The following is a 14,470-nucleotide window of genomic DNA, read 5'->3' as shown; positions in this document are numbered from 1 at the left end:
GCATACCTAATTGACTAATTAACTTAGTTTTGAGATTATATCTTTTTGGCATATGACCCAGGCCTGATTTATTGATAGATTATTTGGTTGAATTAAATTTATTCGAATTTTAATTTTGAAATTTACATTTTTTGCCTATCACTCAGCCTTGATTGGGTAGTTGGTTTTGGAAAAATAATTAACATACACCGATTCCAAGCAATACTTCAATTTAAAAGCCCAAAAAATGAAAATTACATAAAGCCTGAAGTCTAGGAAAGGATGTTTTGGGAGGTTTCGGTAAATCGCATGACTCAAATCTTTCAAAGCTGTTGGTTATCAATAAAAAAAAAATTTAACAATTGGCAAAATGCTCACTATGGTGCTATACAAGAAGTATTTACAACGGATACTAACTACAAAAGTGTCCCAGTCTGATGCAGAGATTGTAATTCATACGTTTGTTACATCCTGTCTTGATTACTGTAATGTACTACTCTCACGTCTCCCAAAGTCCAAAATCAAGAGCCTGCAGCAGGTACAAAATGCTACAGCTAGGCTTTTAACTAAGACAATAGTTTGATCACACTACCCCGATTTTAGCTAACCTGCATTGGCTCCCTGTTAGCTTAAGATGCGATTTTAAGGTTGTGTTGGTGGTATACAAAATCATGCATGGTCTTGCCCCCTCATATCTTACAGATTTAATTTCCCCCTATGTTCCGGTCTGGAGCCTTCGCTCTGAAAATACTGGTCTACTAGTGATCCCAAAAAGAGATCCGCAGGTTTGAGAGCGTTTTCAAGGTTCCTTCATTTACATCATGTTGAGGTTTTGAGTTTTTCCTTGCTCACATATAGGTTTTAGATCAGGGGATGGTGTAGTCTGCAGTTTGCAATAATCGGTGGTCTGTGCAGCCCTTTGAGACTCCTTGTGATAAAGCGCTATACAAATAAACATGACTTGAATACGCTTTTTTTTCCCAAAAGCTGACATTTTTAAGTAAAACTGAACTGTTTGCACTGGATTTCCTAACGAAGCTGTTGGGATGAATGTTTTTGGTTATTGTTTGAATAAATAGCACAAAATAATTGCCAAGATCGAAATTATTAATGGCTTCAATCAATTGATAAACGGATCCTACCCGCAGCCCCTCCGATGCCACAGCATCCCTGAGTACACTGGCTCTTCAGGTAGTTGACTTCTTCTTCCAAGCCGTTTACTCTGTACAGGAGAGACTTAAAAGCCTCAGACTCCGCGCAGTCGCATTTGGCCGACTGCAACTTGATGTTGTGCTTAAAGACGATGTCCTTCTCTCCAATCTTTGTGGTCTCTATCTGCAAACCTACATCATAGCCACAATTCTAATGTAATGCATTTTTGTCATTATTAATTGCTATCTTTCTGAGTTAAATGACCTTTTTCAGATTTGTTTTGCAGTCGCTCCACTTTACAGCCGGACCCTCCGGGAATGTCGAAGTTGAAGATATGCCTGAAGGTAAGTGCTTCCACGGGTGCTGCGGGTCTCATGTAGGTTGCAAGGCTGCAATGTGACATGGTGCACAGGAGGACCAGCATGGCAATCCATCCCGATTGCGTGATCATGGCTAATGGAGAAGATGAGGGAAATTTAAATGTAAATACGGACAGTACCGCAAATGATTGAATAGTACATGAGCCAACGGTTCAGCGCTACACAAGGGGTGGGCCGCATTGGGCTGTGAGGGAAAAAAAGGACAGATTGATTTGATCTTTTTTGCGTTTGCCGATACAAAGTCTCAAATCCGATACATCAGGAACGCATAATGAAAAAAGATACTGTAGGCCTATCCATTTTTTCTTATGTGCATTTATGAATAGATATACATTCAGACATCGTCATGTGCACATTATATTCCATCTTAAAGAGACAATTTCATCAATTTGGTTTTGAAACTCAGGATTAAAGCAAAGTAATATCACACGTCCATCCATCCATTATCTTCACCGCTTATCCTCAGGAGGGGGTGCTGGAGCCCATCCCAGCTATCTTCGGTCAGAGGGCAGCGGAGACCCAGAATTGGTTGCCAGCCAGTCGCAGGGCACACAGAGACAGACAACTCACATGCTCATTCACACCTAGGGACAATTTGGACCGGCCAATCACCCTAGCATGTTTTTAGAATGTGGGAGGAAGCCAGAGTGCCAAGAACTCGCATAACCTGCACAGAAAGGTTGGTAGCTGGATTTGATCCCATGACCTCAGAACTGTGTCCGAGACGAGCTAACCACACAGCCGCCTTCCTGCCCATATAACATGTCCCTTTTTAAAATTTTAATCTGAAAATATGAATAAAAAAAACTCAAAGTGCACACAAAGGGGCCAAGAGTAACACCAAAACTACAAACATTTTGATTAGTAGTTTAGTAGTACTTTAATAACCATAATTATCTACTGTATATACAGTAGAACACTTTTGTTTGGCAGGCAGGATTAAAAACCCGTAGTTTGCCTACGCCTGCTCTACAGAATTGCAGTACAGTACTAGTTGGCTTTATGATTAAATGACTAAATCAGAAATCTGGGATGAAATCAATTACCAGATTAAAACATAAAGCAGCCTTCTATGAGTTTGAGTAATAACATGCTTTAAAAAACTCAAAATGCATCAAGCTCCGAAATTTTTTTTTGCATGAAATTTGATAAATATCTTGATAAATAAAGAAATACATGATTACAAAGAATTAAGTACAGAAAATGTACTGTAGTCACCAATTTGCATGTTGGCCTTGAGTGCAATACACAGGAACGGACACTGGGGAAAAGACTGGCACCAAGACAACATATCGACTACCGTAAATCCCCGAATATAAGCCATATTCAGAACTACAAAAAACAATTCTAAAATCAGGGGGTGGCTCATATTTGCATACAACAAAATGAATACAGTGGGGCATAAGACAGGCACAGCCACTCAATGGCACTAAGCTCCCCCTTCGCCCGACAATCGGGACGTCACAATTGTGTTTCAGAGGGACTGCATCTCGTTTTATTGTGATTTGGTGCATTTCATTGCCTTTGTTGCCCATAATTATGGTTGCCAAGAAAGGTAGTGATGGGGAAGGAAAGAGTGGAAAACAGTGACGATAACAATCAAGTCGTAAAAGGAAATGATTGCGAAATATGAAAATGGTGTACGAGTGTCTGCCATTGAAGAGGTGCTTAAAAATACAATAAATGGTTTTAAAAAAAATATATCTTTACTACCAGTATGTTAATCATTATTATCTACACATTTAGATAATTATTGTGATATTTCTGGTATGCATTACTTTTAGTATGTGGCTATTTTAAAGCAGTTTAGGCAGTCAGCTCATATGCAATCTAGGTTTATATGCCTGTAACATGTGGTAGTAATACTTATTTTTGTTTAACCATTATGTAATTCTAATGGAGGAGAGGCTGACTAAGAGACAGTAAGGACAAGAGTACCACCAAAACATTTCATTAGTAAACAAGTATTTATTTACGTTTATGTAATAATTACATTTTCACCATTTTTGTTTTTCTGCGCCAGATTATCAAAAATATTAGAGTGTATCTGGCCTGCGCGCTGTAGTTTGCCCATCCCCTACTCTACACAATTGCATTACTAGGCAGCTGCATAAATAAAGGACTAAATCAAAAATTTGGATTGAAATGTGATTTCAAATACAACTTCAAACAGAAAGTATTCGGGTATGAGTCTGGGTAATAACACTGCATCTTTGTGGGTGAGTTTGTCATGATTTACATCTTTGGTATGAACTTTCTTGAAATCTTTTAGGAGAAGAAAAACTGCAGATGTGAATGAAGTTAAATCTTGAGCTTGCACTTTCAATGATGTCATCGAGTTTAGCCAAGCTGATGTCATGTGAGCCCAAATCTCCTTGGTTCCAAATTACAAAGTCTCTCAAAACCTGTCTCAATGCATCTCTCACGAGGTCCTTCACCCCTGTGATCTAAATTTGATGTAATATCCAACGTGCAGAATAGAACAGGCCGAGTTGGGAATAATACAAATGAAATGAAATGAAATGAAATCCCAATAATGATTTCAAAAGACATATTTTACTGTGATATTGATTGAAATGGCGTGACATTCTTCTATGAATACAGTTCAGGGTACTTTTAGGAAGCATTTGCTCCAATTAAAAAAAAAAATCTATTTTTTATTCAGACTGAATTTCATCCATCCAGTTTTACATAAGTAAAAAAATAATTTTAGGTGTTTTAAAATGTGTCAGTGCATAAATAGCCATGATTGTGTAATTAGTAAAGCTTAACCTCTAATTAATTAAGTCATGAATAATTAACTTCTTCTTTTATTTAGTCGCAATTGCAAGGCTTCTCCATTGTTTCAATTGTGTTTTATTTTGTAGATGGGCGAGTTAAAACCTGTGAAAAAATGCACTTGTAGTTTTGCTTTTCTTATGTCTTGGTGATTGCGACTGCCCTCCCAGTATGAAAGTAATTGTCAACCGTTTTGACCGTGCACTCCTGAATCCTAAAATCCATTGTCCTGTTGATTATTTGTGCCCAGAATATTCTGTGACAATGCAACCCTAAAGAAACTGCTCACCACAGCTACATTGCTTGTTTTTATCCGTTCACAACTCTGATGTAAACTAACACACAAAGGAAAAAACTGGCCTTTTTTTCTTTCTAGTGCCGCGACATAATAATATTTTGATGATGCGTGAATAAGTCATTTACTTTTCCACTGTTCAATATTATAGTCCCCCATGACTTTAAGGACGTTGGTAATCAACATGGTTCCCATTGACTGGTTTTTATATTTATATATATATATATATATATTTCATTGATGTGTCAATGTGATTTTTTTTTTAGGTTTTTGGATTTCTACCTGTAATGAGAAATCATGTTGATTGTCTTTAAATACATGATAAGTTCTTCTAAAATTATTTTCAAAATTATTCCATAATTTATACCTGCAAATACCTGATGAGTAGTGGTTGGCTGAGCCTAATTTAATCCCTAATAATTCCAAACTAGTTATAACATGATAATAACCTGGTATTAAGAAACAAATTGCTCTCATTCGGATTAAACCCTTAATCATATTATTGTGTGTGTTTAAATGGCTTTATATAATTGGACTACTGCCAGTAGTCCGTTTCCCATTAGATTATTGCCTTACTGTAAATGTACTTTATGTTGAGCAGAAAGTGAAAAAAACACACAGTGAAAATTCGATTCCAAGTAAATCCCTTCCAAATGATCCCACTGGGCTAAAAGTGAGCTTTGACTCGTACTCAGATATCATTTAGTGGTTTGGTTAACGTGATGGTTTTCCCTCTGGTGCTATTGGCAAACCATTATCAGATTAGCGACGCTTTTCAGTTGGCATTGAGAAGATTTCGCGATTGGGTTTTGTTAACGGCTACTTCACAGTTCTTTGCATATCACAGGGTTATGGTCCCCAACAACTGCAATAAACGAGGAACTACAGTATAGACTGTGAATCAAGTAGAATTTGAGCCAAGTGTCCAGCATTTCCCCATCGTTAAATATGGAAAAAGTGAAGTACAGTACAGAGAAAACATTCCATATGTACCGTACGTCCTCCCTTCTTCCATCGACTTTATCGTGTCACGCTGCTATTGACATAGCTGGTGAAACCATCGCCATCTGTCTGACACGTTGTGACGACCGTTGGGTGGAAACACGGCCCAAGCTCACGTCGGCAAGTTCAAGCCACCGCTTGTAATTGCTATTGGTCGATAGATTGAGGTTGGCGGCTGTGCGGCGATTCAAAGTCATGACATCATTGTTTAGGCGAACGCGCGTGGTGGTCGGCGCGTGGTTTTAAGTGGCTATTTTTTGGGGATGAGCGAAGGAGAAAGGATTAAGTGCGAGGACGACTCAGTACTGTTAATGAATAGTGTATTAGATATAGAGATGGAAGGATCAAGACAGATGGGTCAAGATAGTAATCTATAAATGAATGTATGGATAAAGATACATATATAATAGGTATAGGTATATGAAGTGATGGCGGAATCAAGAACGATTGATAGATCAAGACAGATATATAAATGAACGGATGACCAAGATAGATGGATGGATAGATCAAAAGATCAAACTAGATAGATATATATGGATGGCTCAATTAAGGTTGATGAATCAAGATTAATAGATGGGTCAAGATTGATAGAGATGGATATGTAAAAGGGTGGATGGATGAAGATATAAAAATGGATGGATGGATGCATCAAGATAACATGAAGGGATAGATCATTATAGACATAGAAATGTATGGATGTATCAATATGGATAAATAGATCTAGCAAGATAACATTTAAAGGGATATACATATATATATATCGAATGAACAGAGGGATGGAGACAAAAAATTAATAATTGATGAACGAAAGGATCGATCGAGCTGGATGATAGATCAACATAAATGGATGGATGGATGGATATATCAAGATAGAAATATATAAGTATTGATGGATCAAGATAGATAAATTAAATGAAGGATGTCTGAGTGAATAAGGTACATTTTTAAATGGGTGAATGGATAAAGATATGTAGACGGATGGATGGATCCACATAGATTGATTGATGGATGGATGGATAAATTGATCAAGGTATATTTATAAATAAATGGATGAATCAAGATGAATGGGTTGATAGACTGTTAAAAGTAGATATATGGATGGGTGGATTTAGCTAGATCTATAAATGGATGGTTAGAAATAAAAAAAATTAAAAAACTGACCGATGAATGTATATGATATCCACCATTCCTACTTAAACATGTTTTATTGAATTAAACAGCATGTGTTGGTTTTAGTGTCTAGCAAAGATTAACATTGCATGCCAGGTGTCTACTCTGGACCACAAAATGAGATGCTTTAAGCTTGCCATGGCTATGAGCATGTTGGGAGAAGCCATTGTAACATCAACATTATGTCGGAGGTGTCATTTTGGTTTCAACTTTAAAGGCAGTCTGATGTTACAACATTACACCATTGTAAAATAATAATAGTAATAATATTATAGTTGACTCCTTACAGTTTGAATAAAGCACTTAAACATATTCTTAGCATTTTGACTTTCTCATTTTGTAAGTAGCTCGTGTGCTGAAAAAATGTGAGCGCTGCTGCTCTGGAGAAATGAAAGTATGTACAAAAAAAATCATCCATACATTTTGAAAATGATTACATATTTTGTGTTTTGAAGTGGGTGGATTATTTTGTCCTGGTTCTTTCACAAGTAGCTCACATGCTGAAAAAGTGTGCAAACTGAAAATTCGTACAACACAACTTCAATGCATTTGAAAATAGGAGTCTTGCATTTTTTGTGGTGGGCTGTTTAATTTTTTAATAGCTCGCATGCTGAGAAAGTGGGAGCACACTTGCTCAGGAGAAATTACTGAATGTATAAAAAGTCATCAAAATATGTGAGAATAAATCAATGTTTTGAATTTTTTGAGGTGAGTAGATCCTTTTGAGTTGGTCATTTAGTAAGTAGCTCACATGCTGAAAAATTGATAGCACGCCTGCTCTGTAGAAACTAAATGAAGTCTAAAGAATCATCAAAATATTTGAAAATATGAATACATTTTGCTGTTTTGTTGTTGTCGGTAGATTACTTTGATTAGGTCATTATGTAAGTAGCACACTTGCTGAAAAGGATAGCCCTCCTGCTCTGTAGAGAGAATAGACAAAAAATCACCAATACACAGTTTTTTTTAAATGATTAGAATTTTTGTATTTTTGCATTTCATTTCTCCAGTCAGCTACTAAAACAGCAAAATATTTCTAATATTCTTTTTTAGAAGCAAAAGTCGCACACTGTGTGTATTTACAGCGTCATTTCTTTGTTTGTGTGTGCAGCAGTGCCTGCCTGAATCCATTGACACATAAGCCGACAAGCGGTGGTGACAGATGCTGCTTTGTTTGTTCGAAGGCTGCAAACGCACAAACGTTGCAAACATTGACCTGACAGCAAGGTGAGAGTGCCAGACAAACAGACAAACACGTCTTACAAAAAGAGAAGGGTAAATGTCTGGGGGTCGGGCATTTCATCTTCAAAACAAAAGGTGAAATGTCTCGCTGGATTTTCTGCACTATGCACATACCAATTTTCACGTCTCGATTGATTTTCTTATTACAGATGCTACCCTACTTACGGCCATTCGACCTACGTAAATGGTAGATTCGAACGTTTTTTCGCAATGTCGAAAAATATCTGGACATTGCTGTAAATTAGATTTAGTTTTGTGTGCACCTTTTTCCAAGTACAGGACATTACTTTAGTGCTTCTTTCCGCCACTACCGGCGTGTGGTGGCGCTGTGAAAGGTCACCAAGCATCCACCTGGAGGAAAAAAAATCAGTTTCTTCTTCCTAGTTTGTTTGTACATTCTAGACTGTCTATGTCTATACTACCTCCAGCGTGAGAAGAAATTTGACATTTTTATTGTTTAATATCTCGTGCATCCATTCAATATGGTTGGTGTAAAGTGAAAAGAAGAGACGAGCCATTTCTTTTGAAATGAAAGTGGAATAAGAAAGCTTGATGCGGTTGAGAAAATGGTCAAAACGCTTTTTTCGGCCACTTCTTACCACGAAGGAGGAAGTCGTCTAACTCTTGAAGCGCATATTCCAAAAGTAAGTTAAACCCATCTATATCTTTATAGAGCATATTATTTTATGAAATATTTGTTTGTTTGTACAAAACAATACAGGTTACTTTTTCAAGCCTTAAACATACGTATATGAACCTTAAACATAAAAAATATTGCACTGAAGCAACTTACGAACGATCGTCCGGAACCTATCTTGTTTGTAAGAAGGGCAGCACCAATATTTTTAACCCACCACAATTGATCATCATGCCGTTTTATTCCTTCTGTCTTTTTACGTTTTAGTGTGCTTGAAGTGACCAATACAATACACAACACATACAATATGTCCTCAATTTCTGCAGTTTATCTGTTCCATAACTAACCGTATTGAGTGAATTTATGCAGTAAAAACCATAGGAGCTGGTTTATAGGACACTTTATACTAAAAATGCATAATCAGTTGGGAAAGAAATATTCATTGTAGAGCTGGAATTATTAATTTTTTTTTTGTAGCTGGTTTAATTATATAGATACATCATTTAAAAATGCGTGCTACAATGTTGTTTTTTGGAGTAGAAGAAAAATAATCTTTTTAAAGGAGATGACACTTGTTAAAAAAAGAAAACTTTTTTCTGTGCTTGAAGCACAACATATCACGAAACACGAGACCGGGTTTGTGGCTATGTATTACTTTCTCCTATCCTATCCCATATTGTGGCTATGTGGATTGGTTGATACCGATCCTTCACAGATCAGATTGTTTTTTGTAAACTGAAAAGTGAATAATAAAATATGAATGTAGATGTGACATGCTTGTGTATAACCCCTAGGTTCATGTTTACCTAAGATAGATGGTAAGGCGCCCGCTTTGAGACTGGGAGGTCGCTGGTTCGCGCCTCGGCCGAGTCATACCTAAGACTTATAACATTGGTAAAAATGGCGGCGCCCTCTGTTGGCTGCGGCTGCATCGGCTCGCTACAACGGGTCAGGTGTATCGACATTTCGTTCTGTGTACATTGTTACAAAGAATGACAATACAAAGGAAATTATTATTATTATAAACTCCTGTGTTTATTGTTGAACGAAACATAGGAACCATTTATATGTATATTTATCACAGCAGCCGCAATATTCTGTCCTTAATCTCTTCTTTCCAAAATTATAAAGAGAAAGCCTGTGTTTGAAAATGAGGATAAATTGATCCCAAACAACCAATAATCTATTTTAAGATGACTCTGATTGGAATATGGGGGTATTTGGGCTCCATTATGGGTTAGGTTTTTGCTCAAATGTAATTTATTTGTTGTAGAATGTAATTGGTGGGCAGGCAACCTTTTTTTTGCAGTTATTGAATCCACCAACAGGGTATGTCAAAGGTGCACCACAAGAATTACCTGTTTTTAGAGGGAATAAGCCTCTTATTTCTATATGTCTAATCAGTCTCAAATACTTAAGTCTTACTGAAGGCGCAAAACCCAATACATTCATTTTATTTTTCAATTTTGCGGTTAATTTCTATAACAATTGTTAATCTGAAGAAAAAGGAAAACCTAAATGAATGCATTTATTGTTTGATCCGACTACAGGATTTATTTATACAAGAAAATCAATAAAAAACAGACATTGCAACAAAACAAATTCAGCACTAGTCATGTGCGTGAACCAAGAGCGGGTTTTCTGCCGTAATTTAAAAAAAAAAGAGGTGTAGCGATGGAAGCGAAGGTAATCGATGAAACTGATCAGAGATTGTTTATGGCGTGTTCAAATTAAAAAGATTATTACATCACTCCTTTACTCTTTCAGCCCTGCTCTCAGCAATCGCTGAATAGGGTTAATATGGAGAAAAAAAAACAGTGTATTTATTTTTAGGTGGTCCACAATGGCACGCTTCAGCGGTCTGATGAAAAGGGATAATGCATTCTGCCGGTCGAGGATCTCACAACCGTGGATTTCCTTTTAGGTGGGCCAGAACAACACACCTCTCGACGAAAGTACTCTGTAATGGCTCCTTGCTCCTAGTGATATGTGACTGGGGATAATGGATCACAGCCACAATAGTGCGTTTCATTTGAGGAGGGCCAGTACGTCACACTTCCCAAAATAATTGCCCTCTGTCAGTCCTCGCTCGCAATAATCCGCAATCAGGGATAATGGATCGCCACCACACAAGTGCCCTTTATTTTACATATAAATAACGGCAAAAAAGAGCCACCAGATCTGTCAAAACTGCTCTGCTGGTCCTCTCTGGTAGCATTATGGGATCAGAGATAATGGATCATAGCCGCACTAATGCAGTTCATTTAAGGTGAAAAAACGGTAACGGCAAAAAAGAGCTACAAGGCCCAAGAAAAGTGCTCTTTGCCAGCAACTTCGCAGCAATATAGATTATGGAACATGTTGCATCTCTAGTTGGATCCCCCATCTCTGTTTGTCCCCCACCCCCCTCATACATCCCCCCGCCCCCTCCGGAGGCAACAAAGCCTATTTACAACAAAGACAGTTAAAACAGCTTCTTTGTTCCTTTATCTCTTTGTTTCCTTATCCTCACTGTAAAATGTGGAACTGGAGTCGTCCAATTTCGTTGTCACAATATATCCCATTTTGTAACAATGACAATAAAGGCATATTCTATTCTATTCTATCTCGCAGGGCTGTGACGTACAAAGCGTGAAGTAGCGAGGGTTTACAGAATATTATTTATATTATTCATGGCACCTAGTAGAAATGGTAAAGGGAAACATTTCCACAAATTCAAACAAAATTGCTTTATGATGTTTCCTTGGAGCACTCGTAAAGGACTTTAGCTTCTCAAAACTATCATCCAGTTAATAGCTCCGTTGTGTGAAATAATCCTTTAGTGCCCGTCAACGCTCATTTCCCTTTCAACACGTTCAAGTGTAGATATTCGTAACAACGGGGGGAGATCGGATCGGCTTTGGGGGGCTGCTGATCCCGGAGCTTTACCTTTAATGCTACTGTGCGTGGCTCGAGGGACTGACATAAGCCCTGGAAATCACTTCCAGATGTGGGCCCTCCGTCCGACAGCAAGAGAGACAGAGAGCCCCACATCACTGAATGAGAGGGATGCTTATTAAAAAAAAAAAAAAAAAAAAAACGTCCTTCGGGTTGCATAAGGCAACGACTTTCACGGAAGCCTCACGGCCACAGCTCAGGAGTTTAGTGCCTTACCTGGTGGCCTCACAGACAAAAGCTTTGCCCTTGAATGATAAACACTCTCAGCTTGCTTTTTTGGGGGATTTTCCTGCTGGGGTTTTGTTTGGTGATCGTTGGCCGTAACTCAAAAAAAAAGCCATATGGGGTATGAAGTAGTAGGGAAACATACAAAAAATGAATCAGGTCATGGATCTTCATTTCTGTTGGGTTCCCATCCCAATTTTCGAAATCCCAGTTCACTGATACTGTAATCCCATGCGACTTCTTGCTTTGAACCCTCAGCGGATCACGGGTTTAAAAATATTTGTTTAAAAATATTAAACATGTTGCACAATATATTCAAGCCATCCTGCCTGTGTACTGGATGCATGATCACTGAACGCATTTTTTTTCTGTTTTTCAGGTCAGGCCACAGAAACATGCCATTGAGCCCCGCCGATGATGAACTGTACTGGTTAGACCGGGATCCTTTATACCGGTAGACTATTGTTAAGAGCGTAGGCCGTAAGAGCAAATTTGTGTCATGTGTGGCGGCATTGTTTTCAATTCTCTCCGCCTAAAAATAACTGCACCCATGTAGCCGTGATCAGTTATCCTGAGTCAAGAAGTGTAGCGAGCGTTGGCGGGTCCCCATTCTGCCATGGTTCTGATTAACTGTAATGAACAAGGGATTACCATTCTGTCATTCTGTCTACCAAAAAGTGAACTGCACTCGTGTGGCTGTGACCCATTACGCCTGATTGCATATTGATGAAGAGGCCACCAGAGCACATTTTTGTCTGGCCTGCAGTCTTTTTTTTTTCTTTTGTTACCGTATTCCCACCTCAAACGAATTACACTCACAATCCATAGCCTCTAATCCCGTGTTGCTGCGAGACGAGAACGTAAGAAGGCACTTTTGTTAGAAGTCACTCAGTTCTGGGCCACCTACAATAAAATGCACAGTTGTGGCTGTGATCCATTAATCCCGATCAACTACTTCTGAGGGCAGGGGCCAGCAGAGTGCAATATTTTTGGGGGTTTTGGCTGCTGAAACATGCCAATGTGGCCGCATAGAGAAAAACGCACAATTTTGGCCATGATCCTTTATCTCCAGGTGATTATTGCCTCAAGTGTGGGCTGAGAGAGCAAATTTGTGTGATGATGGTGGCTCATATTTCCCCGTTCTTTCTGCCGTAAATGAACAGCACCCCCCATGACCGCGAGCCACTATCCCTGGTCGTTGATTTCTGCAAGCAGGGGCAGTCAGAGCGCATTTTAAAAAAGGGGGGAGCTGCTCTGAAGATTTTTGCCCGTGCCAAGGGGTTCAGATCCCCATTGACTGTGATAAACAAAGGATTATATTTAATATGTATTCATTCCAATTCACAATGATAATAGAGAACACTAGCAAACCAGGAGATTAAAAAACCAGTAAAAAAAAAAAAATATATATATATATATATATATATATATATATATATATATATATATATATATTAATATATATACATATATACATATATAATATATATTTATTTATTTTTTAATTATTTTGGGTTTGCCAAAATGACACTGGTGGGTGTTATCTGTGTTAAGTGCCTAACACAATCTGGAAAAAAAGATTTATCGGTATATGTCGAAAACGTATTTACTATGCGTACGACGCCGATTTTTTTTTAAGCCGTTAATTATTTAATTAATGTTCTAAAGATCCACTTTTCAAATTGCCCTTCGTTTTTTGGGGGTGAGGGGGCATAGTGTACGATCGTCAATTCGCAAAAAATGTTCCTAACTGATTATAGCACGTCAAAAGTATTGCTTTGCTTTACCTATTACTGATATTGGGTCACCAACCCTTTTTGAAGCTGACGATTACTTTTTATTTATTGATTAGCACTAAAAGCTACTAGATTTCTTAAACAGCAAATGGCTATAACAATGTTATTACCAGGTTCCTCCTTGTACTAAGTGGTTTACATATATAATTACAAGGCTCCTTTAAAAAAGAATATTGGAAGAACTGATTATGTCTTTAAAGACATTGAATTGTCATACCAGTTCGAAATCCCATTTCTTAGAAAGTTAGAATAATCCATCACTGAGTCATTTCCAAAACCAGTCTACGGGCTTGGTATTTGTTCTTAAGGTGCCACCACGGGTACCATGTTCTGGCCCATTTGTTGTAATTGATCCCAGGGGTTCTTTTTAAAGTATTAGTTATATAGTGTACTGTATGTATTTGAAAATAAAGTAAAGTTAAAATCAAGAAAAACAGAACCATTGTTTTGGTAAAGGTCTTCGATTTGATTGAGGTGACTTTACAATGGATCTTCTTCGATTTTATTTTTTGAACATTTCAGCACCGTATTCTTTCAAATTAACTAAGTTGTAAATAGTAACAGTTTCGAATGGAAATATGATAATAAAACTAACCTTGGCCAGGTCTACATAATGATTCTTCTAATTTTATTGCATTTTAGGTCATTTTTCCTCCAATATTCATATCCTTAATCTAAAGCATGCTGTGTATTGAAAAACAGTAACTTTTTAACATTCAAGTTCTGAGAGGATTAACGATCAACATTAACCGCATGCAACTCTTTTCAATTATTAAAACAAAATCCTCACCTTTGATCGAAGAAATCCTTTACCTGTCGATGAACCTGAGTCCTCCTCGCCACCGGGGACGTTTTCTCTCTCCCGCTTGAGTAGTTG

The 14,470-nt window shown here is 37.7% G+C and overlaps 1 protein-coding gene across 1 annotated transcript in view; it reads right to left on the bottom strand.

The window, feature by feature from the left end:
• Positions 1 to 14,470, bottom strand: part of tnn (tenascin N) — a 44,602-nt gene extending 30,132 nt beyond the window's left edge. Inside the window, exons 1-3 of the mRNA XM_088345698.1 lie at positions 14,384 to 14,470; positions 1,396 to 1,584; positions 1,122 to 1,322 (exon numbers count right to left, since the gene is read on the bottom strand). Of these exons, the coding sequence (XP_088201824.1) occupies positions 1,122 to 1,322; positions 1,396 to 1,582 (388 nt within the window). The 5' untranslated portion in view covers positions 1,583 to 1,584; positions 14,384 to 14,470. The remainder of the gene's footprint in view (positions 1 to 1,121; positions 1,323 to 1,395; positions 1,585 to 14,383) is intronic.

Source organism: Urocampus carinirostris, chromosome 1 (genome assembly GCF_059441175.1).
Source record: "Urocampus carinirostris isolate Australia breed hairy pipefish chromosome 1, RoL_Ucar_1.0, whole genome shotgun sequence".
Classification (NCBI taxonomy): Eukaryota; Metazoa; Chordata; class Actinopteri; order Syngnathiformes; family Syngnathidae; genus Urocampus; species Urocampus carinirostris.
The sequence above is the reverse complement of the archived record's forward strand: the minus strand, read 5'-3'. Positions and strand labels throughout refer to the sequence as shown.